Raw genomic sequence first — 9,433 nt, 5'->3', positions numbered from 1 at the left:
GGTCTCCTCCATGAGAACATGTGAGCAGAACCTAGTGGACTCTGGTCTCCTCCATGAGAACATGTGAGCAGAACCTAGTGGACTCTGGTCTCCTCTGTGAGAACATGTGAGCAGAACCTAGTGGACTCTGGATCCAGTCTGTCAGTAGAAATAAAGGAACCAAAGAACCTCAGGGATGAAAGGACTTTACTGAGTTCCTGCTGTGGAGCCTGAACTTTAACGTCGTGAATCTAAAGTGGTAGTTTGTAATCCGACACCAGATACTCTGCTGTTAGGAGTAATCTGATTACTGTGAGATGACACTATGATGCTGCTCTCTCATTCACTGCTGCTGTATCTGACCCACGTTGCTCTGAATGACTCCGAACATCTCCGACCTGTGGCTGATGGCCCGGACGTCGGCCAGCCTGGAGAATAGCCAGTTCCGGTCCTGCGTGGTCAGCTTGGCGCCCAGCTGCTTGGACTTCACAAAGTGCTCCACGACGATGTCCAGGCTGCGGCAGTACGAAGCCTCTGAGGTCACCACTTCGAATCTCACCTGGGGAGCAAGAACAACAAAACATGAGCGAGGAGCTATCAGACAGGTAATCAGAGCTGATGGTGCCGTCAGCTCTGGGTTATTTCCACAAAGCAGGATTTCACAATCAGTGCAGGAGCTCCCACTCACAGCGCCTCAGCGTTTACACCAAACACACACGCTTACGCAACCAGGAGACGCTCTGCTGCTGCTAATAAAAAGTTCTGGGAGGGTTTTCTAGGATGTGGCAAGTCTGAATGTTTGGTGCGATTCGAGAAGTCTGAAGTGTGAAGAAATAAGAACTGAAAGCTGATTCATGTGCGTTTCCCACAAATCAGCTCTAAATGGAACAGCAGAGGAGCTGCTGATGTGAAATGACACCCAGAACAAGTCCGGTGGCTCGTAGGAGGAGACGTGAATCACCGGAACAACAGCCAGGTCTATAATTTATACAAACAGCTGCAATTAAAAACAACCGATCACGTAAAGCAGCAGCAAAGATTCTCTCCAAGAGTTTTCCTCAATTTCATGAAGTTTTGTTCCAGTAACTTTCCAGAGATGGACGTTCAGACGTTCACACTGATTCTGGGTTTTTTCTAAACACAAAGAAAGCAGGTTCCTACCGGGTCAGGACAAGAGCCACAGTTTCAACCCTCTGAACCACAGACTGTATAAAAGATGGACGTAGCAACCGGCCCTGAAAAATGAAGGCAACCCGGAAACCTGCAATATCACTACGTCCACTAGCTGCTGGCTCCACAAAGCCCTGGCTCCCATAGACTGGAACTGGAAAAGAAGTGATCACAGATCACCAAATACTGCATTCCTCCAGCTCAGGATTTTGTTCTTATTAGTTTTCATGGTCAAGTCCAGAGATCAGGTGGCCAATCTGAGAATAAATCAATACTGAATTTTAAAAAAATCATCAACATTTTGTGGGGCAAGGGGCGTGGCTGGCTTGATTGACAGTCGGCAGCGACGATGCAGACGAAGCGAGCAGAAGGTGATAAATGTGGGCGGGGCAGAGAGGGCCCGCCTCTCAATCCGTCTGACCAATCACTGCTCCTATGGCTCCGCCCCCCTCCTACGATTTTTGCAAAAATCCAAGATGTCAACCAGGAAGTAGCAAAACCCTGGCTTCATGTTCTCAGTGCAGAAACCAACGGGTGACGTCACGGTAGCTACGTCCATCTTTTATACAGTCTCTGGTCTGAACCTGAAAAGCACGTTCTATTTAAGTAATTGCCAAATTGACGTCATTTATCAAAGAATTAACTCTCTGAGAGTCTTTGAACGAATTATCTGAGATACACAGTTCTGTCTTTAAAAATTAACCAAATCTGAGTTTTAAATCACTTTATTCTAGACGTCTGATCTGAACGTTTGGATGACGGATGAACTGGTTCCACACAGCAGAGACGACACAAGTGGTTAAACAGCTCTGATATGTGGAGACACAACGACCACAAAGGAACACAAGACGCCACAACAACGAAAGCGAGACACGAAATGGAAAATAACGAGACGCAAAGCAACACAAGACAAGAAAAACGAAACAGAAAACCAAGGAAAGGAGACAAAACTGTCCCAGAGAGACACAAACCACAACAAGGAGGCCGACACAGGAACATGGAGGCTCTGCACACAGCAGATATTTAACCATTTCTATTGTTTTGTGTCGTCACGCGTCTTGTTCTTTCGGGGTTTTTTTGTGTCTTTCATCTCCACAAACTATAAATATTGAATTATTTACTTGTTCACAGACTCAGTTTGTCTCCTTTCCGTTGCTCTGAATCTCTTCTTTTCTCTCATTTTGTGCAGTTTTGTGTAACATCCGTGGACCCTGTATTACATTTTTTGTAAAATAACTAATAAAAGAAATGAAACTTTCTTTTTGTCTTTTTTTAAAATGATTTCTACTTGTTTCCATGGAGGTGCAGGACTTCATGTTGCAGTAAAATGAGCCAAAGTCCAGAAAGCTGAAGTGAAATCAGAGACAGTCTACATAAAATCCTTTATATACAGGATCCGACAGATGGATGTTGAATCTGAGCGGCTCGCTGGGCTTCTCTGAGGAGTCAGAAATCAGTCAAGCATCACATTCAACCACTAAAACTAATTATGTTTCTGTTCAGGAATGCAAGTGAAGAACAATAATCTGACATGTTAATCAAGAAACAATAATAATGTGCTTTGCTATTGTTCGTGGGTTATTTTTTGTAAAGAAGTACATTTGAAAATTCATGGATAACAATAATAATAATTACATTTTAGCATTAAAAATATAATTTATATTAAGGAGCTTTTATATACTGGTGTATCAGCCATTACAGAATGTATTATTATTATTATTTATTTTGTAATTACCAACGGTGTTAATTTAGGGCAGCTGTGGCATAAACCTGACACTGGATGGAAACATATGAGTTAAACACTGTAGATTCTCTGCTATTAAACCAGTGGTACCTCCTTCTTCATATATATATATATTCTCTATAGTTTTACCTCCTGTCTTTATATATTCTCCATCATTCGGTCAGTCTTACCTCCTGCAGCCTCCTCTGGTCCTCACTCAGCTCCTCCAGCTCCGAGCTGTTCCTGACCCCCGGCAGCTCCCTCCACAGGGTGGTGAACTGGCCACTGAGGGAGATGGAGAGCCGCGGGGAGGACGACCGGCGCTCGGTCCTGGGCGGCTCCGGCAGCGTCAGGCTCCGGGTGCTGGTGACGGAACCGGCGTGGGTCAGCGAGTGAGGGTGAGGGACGGGAGGAAGGGGAGGCAGGGGCCGGCGGGCCGGAGGCGGCGATGGCGCCGGAGACGAGGCGTTGTTGTCCTCGCACACCGAGAGGACGTCCGAGCGGGCCTGGCGCAGGATCTCGAAGTTCTGGGCCGCTTCGCTGTACTGCTGGTAGAGCTGGGCGGCATCTGGAGGACGGAGGAGTCGGATTAAAAACCCACAGAGAGGAAGGACTCATGGTCTGGAGGAGAACCTCCTGGAGGTCAGAGGTCAGCAGAGAGACGGCGGTAACATCAAACTCAGGATCTGCCTGTTCAGTCTGACTTTTTAAATTTTATTTATTTTATGAATTTGATGTGTTTGTTAAGTCACTAATGACATATTTCACATTTTGACTGCTTTTTAAACTGATGTTATTCTTTCGATCAGTCGCTTTCTGTCTTGTATTTTTCCTGCTACTGTTTCCTCATCACATTTATTTCTGGAACTCGTGTCCTCGCGTCCCGTCTGAGCGAGTCATTCAGGTCCAACGTGCTGTTTACTGGGTGGAGCAACATTGTGGTGCTTGTTGTTTTTTTAATTACTTCTGTGCGGTAAAAAGCACTTTGTGTCGCAATCCGTGTGCAGGAAAACTACGATTTACAGTCGGGTCTGATGGATGGTAGAAGCAGCAGGAAGCCGGCCAGTGGCTCTTGTTTGCCTTCGACATTCCTTTACACAAACTTGCTGGAATGCAAAGTGGCTGCAGCAGCTGTTTCGCCTTCCAGATAGGATTTACGAACGCTTGCAGGAACCTGCCTTTGCCTGCACGGCCTCCCACATGCGTACGTGTGCTCTCCTGCCCCACTTCTGCAACGCTCCTCATGAATCATTAACCAGGAGGAGCGTCTCCATTTCTGATAAAACGCTGCTCCGACTGTAAACCGACTTCCCTTCGTCCCCGTGTCACTCGAGCCAACGTGACGCAAGACACAAACAGTTGCTGAATCAGACGGTGAAGGGAAACGTTGAGCGGCGTCACCACGTTTCCTGACAGATACGACCTGGAGCACGTCAACAGGGGCTTTCTGCTGATCAGCCTGGAGGCAAACGCTCCAGCTGAAAGGTCAGGGATCAAAAACTGATCAGACTGGCATCAAGGGGGCTGGAGTCAGGTCCAACAATAAAATAAAATAACATAACAGAAAATAGCAGAAAATAACAAAACAAAATAAAATAAAACAAAATAAAATAAAATAAAACAAAATAAAATAAAACAAAATAAAATCACATAGAATAACTTAACACAAAATAAAATTAAACATGAAATAAAATAACATAAAATAACGTTAAATAACAAAACAAAATAAAATAAAACAGCACAAAATAAAATAAAACATAACATAAATAACATAAAACTAAATAAAATCATGTAGAATAACAGAACACAAAATAAAATTAAACATGAAATAAAATAACATAAAATAACGTTAAATAACATAACAAAATAAATAAAATAGCATAACACAAAATAACATAACATTAAATTAAATTAAATTAAATTAAACAGAGCTACTCACTGAAAAACCTTGAATTCCTTCTTCGTTTTTCAATTGTGTCCAAAACATTCCTGCAGTGCCGAGAAAGAAAAAAAACACACACACATATATAAATAAAAATGTAAAGTGCATTTTAAAAAAAAAAAAAGGAAACTATTTTTTAATTCAGCATTTTTGGAATAAAGTGAAAATAAATAAACAATTGATTCATATTTTTAAGTAACAGCAGCACTGATCCTTTGAGAAGTTTCAGAAAAGTTCAGCTCTGATTTAACAGGTGACATTAAATCACTTTATTGGGTTATAATAAATAAAATGATAATCAAAGTCCTCTCACCTGAGCTCCACTTCTCCCCAGCTCTTACTGCGATCGTCCTCATCATCTGGAATCAGAAAATATTCTTTCTTGGAAACGTTATACAGCAGCATAGCTCTTCACTGCAAAAACTTACTGATAAATAACTTTAAAAAAAACAAAAGTAATAAATTAAATAAATAGGGGTTAGTTGGGAGGTTAGTGTGTTTCTGAAGCCTCTAATGTGTCTGAAGACAGGATCAGCGTTTGAGAGCTTTTGAGCGCTCGTCGCTGGTTTTCCTCTTCCTCCTCCTCTTCCTCCTCCTCCTCTGATCTCCACCCACCACCTACAAACCACATCACCGTGACGCACTTTCCAGTTTAGTTAATGTGGAGTTTTTCTGATCAGATAACAGCCTCAGGCCGATGCCTGCCTCAGATTCTGAAAAAATTCTAAGAAACCAAAACATAAATATTGAAGAAAAGAAAAAAAAAAAAAGCCACCGAGGAGACGACAAGAGGAAGATGATGAAAGCACAAAGACAAACACACGAAAGCAGTTTGGTGTAAAAGTCAGTGTTGGATTCATTTAAACGAAGTCTAAAGCCTTCAAATAACAGAAGTCATGACAAAGGAGGAGCCGAGGAGATTCATGACAACACCGAGGAGATGAAATGAGACAAACAAAAGTCAAGCTGAAGGTTTTTGTTAAATCATTTTCTGTTAGTTTGTCAAACTACAAACATCAACTGGTCAAATCAGAGAAGGTGGTTTATTCTACATGTCAGCTGTTAATAAAATCTGCCTTTTATGAGTAATAACACTGATTTACTGTTTTAACTGGATTTAATTCAGACAGAAGTATTTTACAGATATTAGCCTTGATTTTAAAGAAAAATAGTTTGTATTGAAAAAAGACTGTCATGAACAGTTATCGACAATTATCAGCTGTTTAATAATAATTTAATTATATTGTGCAATATAAGTGCGTATGGTTGGTTTATTTTATGGAGAAAAACACAATATTTTACTGTATTTTACAGTCAAAAGTGTAATTATTTCAGTTTTTACATTTTGGTATTAAGGATTGAAAAATCGAACGATGTTTTTATCAACAACGTTTTTACAATTAAAACGCTGACGTTGAGAAACTTTTCGAAAACATTGGAAATCTGATTGGAGGAGCCACAATTAACATTTTAACTGTGATATGTTGAATTATTTACAGTTTTTTAACTGCTAGATTCTTAAATTAAAAAATGAAAACTACTAGAAATCCAAAAAACAAATCTCAAACTATAAATTAAGTGAAATTAAAAAAATAAATAAATAAAATCTACATTTTATTTTACTGTATTTACCGAAGCTAGAGGGAGGATCATTATGTGGCAGATATTTGTACGGTGGCCGGGAAGCGCAAAACACTTTGACAAGTAAAATCAACCGTAAAGGGAACGAACCGCCTCTGGGACTGAACCGGAGGTGGTGACGGGCAGCGGCCAATCAGAGCCGTTGTTGTCGTTTATGGAGTTCATGGTGACCCGAGATGGACCGAGTGACGTTCTGCCCGTTTTGTGGCACACCTCAGCCGATTAACGAGGTTTTGTTTTTGGTCGGTCTTTAGAACTTATGAACGGTGCAGACCAGATGGAAGGAGCAGACGTGCTGCAGCAGATCTTATATCTATGACAACAGACAACAAGCTCTGCTGGTCTTCCAGTCATGGGGCCTATAAACAGCCAAATCCTGGATTATTTTGGATTCCAAAGTCCCCACTGTATGAGCGTAGGAGAGGTAACGTCAACAGGTGTGAACATGTACTTGCTTTTGGGAATGTGGAGACATCCAGGAGCTCTATTTGTGGGTCCAAGCCAGAAGGAGGAAGTGAAGTCAGCCCGAACATCACAGCGTCCTCCGTCATGAACTCCATAAACGACAACAGCAGCTCTGATTGGCTGCTGCCCATCACCACTTCGGTAGGTTCCCTTTCTGGTTGATTTTACTTGTTTTTAAATTGTTTTTTTCACTTTCTAGCCACCATACATTTGTCATTATTTCATAGAAAAATCATTCGTGTGAAGGATTGAAGATTTTTTACCGTTATTTTAATCCTCACCAACTTTTTTATTTTTACAATTAAAGATTGTTGAATTGTATAATTACTATCTTAGTTTAGGTGGTGTTGTTGATTTAACAGATTAGAAATGCAAAATTATGAAAAAAAAATCTAATTAAAAGTGGAAAGAAACTTAAATCTTAGAGAGTCATTTATAATCATTTTAAATGATTTTACAGCTAAATGCTGATCAGCTTTAATGTCTCCTCTATTTTCCACTTCTCTCTGTTCTCGGTTTACCTGTTGCAGAGAATATTCTGGTTCTGCGATCTCTTCCCACTCCTTCCTCTTCTTCCACCTCTACCAGCTCTCCATTTCTTCTCTCTGTGGTTTTACGGATTCCTCTCCTTCGTAATCGAGCTTCGGGTCCCAGATCCCGGAAGCTGCAGGAGCTCGTCACCGTCCCTACTTTACTCCTGTCCACCTCCACTGTTTCTACCTGCTCCTGCACCCCCTCCTCCTTCATCTCCTCCTCCTGCACCTCCTCCTCCTCCTGCATCTCCTCCTCCTGCACCTCCTCTTCCTGCATCTCCTCCTCCTGCACCTCCTCCTCCCCTTTATCCTCATCCGTCCCTTCCTCCTCCTCCTCCTCTGCAGACTCATAGTTAAGAATGGGGCAGCTGCTGGGTTTGTACAGCGTGTTGCTCACACCTAAAAACATCTCCACCTCCTTCCGCTTGCTCTCCTCCTCCTCCTCCTCCTCCTCCTCTGCCTGTCCTTGCGTCCTCCCCTCTGACTGCCCTGCTGTGTCGTGCTGCGTGTTAGTGGCTGTTTGGACATGCATGACTGGGAGCTGCTCAGCATGCATGAAGGCTCGGCTCGACCTCGTACCTCTCAGTCCCCCCAGCAGCTCCTCTTCCTCCTCCTCCTCGGACCGGTCCTCCTCCGGCGTCAGCTGAGCGCCGGGCGTCTCCTCTGCGGACTCCTCGGGTTCGGGTGCGCTCGGTTCGTCCACCCCCTTCTCCTCGGAGCGGCCCAGGATCTCCCGCACCACGCTTTTGGCCCACTTGAGGTGAGGCGCCTGGGAGTGCCTCTTGGGCTCCTCGGACATGCTCCAGGCTCCGCTCATCCTGATCCGGATGGCCTCCACCTCCTCCGGGCTCATGGCTCCGGAGCTGATCTGGTCCAGGAGGGGCTGAAAGTCCACATGGGACGGGACTTCGGCGTAGGGGTTACTGGGGAGAGGAGAGGTCTGGTCGGCCTCTCCTGCTGCCGGACCGTTGTTCCTCTCTCTCCACTCTTTGAGGAGCCGATCGGTCTGAGAGTCCCGTTTGATGGTGCCCACCTGGTCGTACAGAGGCTCTGGTTTGCTCCTCAGCACGACTCTGGGCTCCTGAGGTTCTGAAGCAGCTTCCTGGGAGGCGTTTGGCTCATCACGGGTCACATTTGGGTCATCGGGATGAGTTTCTGACTCGTCCCCTCCGGCCTTCGACCGGGGCAGAGTCTGTCCAATCACACAGAAGACAAACTTCTGTCCGTCCTCGTCCACCGTCCACTCCTCCCCCTCCTCCCCCTCCTCACCGGGTGAACCATGTCCACCGTCCCAGAACTCCTGGCAGTCCTGAAACTCCTCGTCCTCCTCGTCCTCCCTGTCTCCACCGCTGGACACGGTGACGAAGCCGTCCTCTCCCGACAGCATTGTCTCTCTTTCCGGCCTCCAGCCCGCATCACTTCCTCCTTCGCTCCCTTCTGAGCGCGCCCAGTAGTCGCTGCCACCCTCTCCCTCCCTGTCGCTGTCCTCTGTGTCGTCTGTCCCTCGGCTTCCCTCCATCCCTCCATCGCTGTCAGACAGACGCTCCTCCCCTACCTCCTCTCCGTCCACACTCACCCCCTGGGTCTCCCCCTGACTCTCCCCCTGCGTCTCCCCCCGTCCTCCCCTGTACCTGCCCTCCTCTGGTTCCTCTTTCGGCCTCCCTTCTGCCTCCATCCTTCTCTCTTTCCGCCTCGTGTGCCTCACTCGGTCTGCAGACGTTTCTCTAGCACTCCTGCCTCTGTGCGGTTCTAACCACATCCTCCTCTGCTCTGACACTCCCTCCATCATCTCCCCTCGGTCTCTCTCGTTTCTCCCCTCGCGCCTCCTCTCTGGATCTCCCCGTCCCTCGTCTCTCCTGAACCTGGGCTCGCTGTCGCTGCTCCACTCTCCGCTGCTCTGGGCTCGAGGTGGCGGTCTGGGAGCTTCTCTGTCCTGCTCTCTCCTCGGACGCCTGAATGCATCGTCCTCCCTCCTGTCGT

At 45.3% G+C, this 9,433-nt stretch overlaps 1 protein-coding gene across 2 annotated transcripts in view; it reads right to left on the bottom strand.

Moving 5' to 3' along the window:
- arhgef5 (Rho guanine nucleotide exchange factor (GEF) 5) overlaps positions 1 to 9,433 on the bottom strand; it is a 23,696-nt gene that overhangs the window by 11,257 nt on the left and 3,006 nt on the right. Inside the window, exons 3-8 of one of the 2 annotated variants that reach the window (XM_008295762.1) lie at positions 7,716 to 9,429; positions 7,442 to 7,667; positions 5,128 to 5,173; positions 4,812 to 4,861; positions 3,064 to 3,440; positions 378 to 538 (exon numbers count right to left, since the gene is read on the bottom strand). In XM_008295762.1, coding sequence (XP_008293984.1) covers positions 378 to 538; positions 3,064 to 3,440; positions 4,812 to 4,861; positions 5,128 to 5,173; positions 7,442 to 7,667; positions 7,716 to 9,429 — 2,574 coding nt within the window. Of the gene's footprint in view, positions 1 to 377; positions 539 to 3,063; positions 3,441 to 4,811; positions 4,862 to 5,127; positions 5,174 to 7,441; positions 7,668 to 7,715 lie in introns of both variants that reach the window. The other variant, XM_008295763.1, reaches the window with a different exon arrangement.

The sequence above is a fragment of the Stegastes partitus genome, unplaced genomic scaffold, assembly GCF_000690725.1.
Source record: "Stegastes partitus isolate 25-593 unplaced genomic scaffold, Stegastes_partitus-1.0.2 Scaffold1074, whole genome shotgun sequence".
NCBI classification, from domain to species: Eukaryota; Metazoa; Chordata; class Actinopteri; family Pomacentridae; genus Stegastes; species Stegastes partitus.
This window is presented reverse-complemented; position numbering and strand designations above follow the sequence as displayed.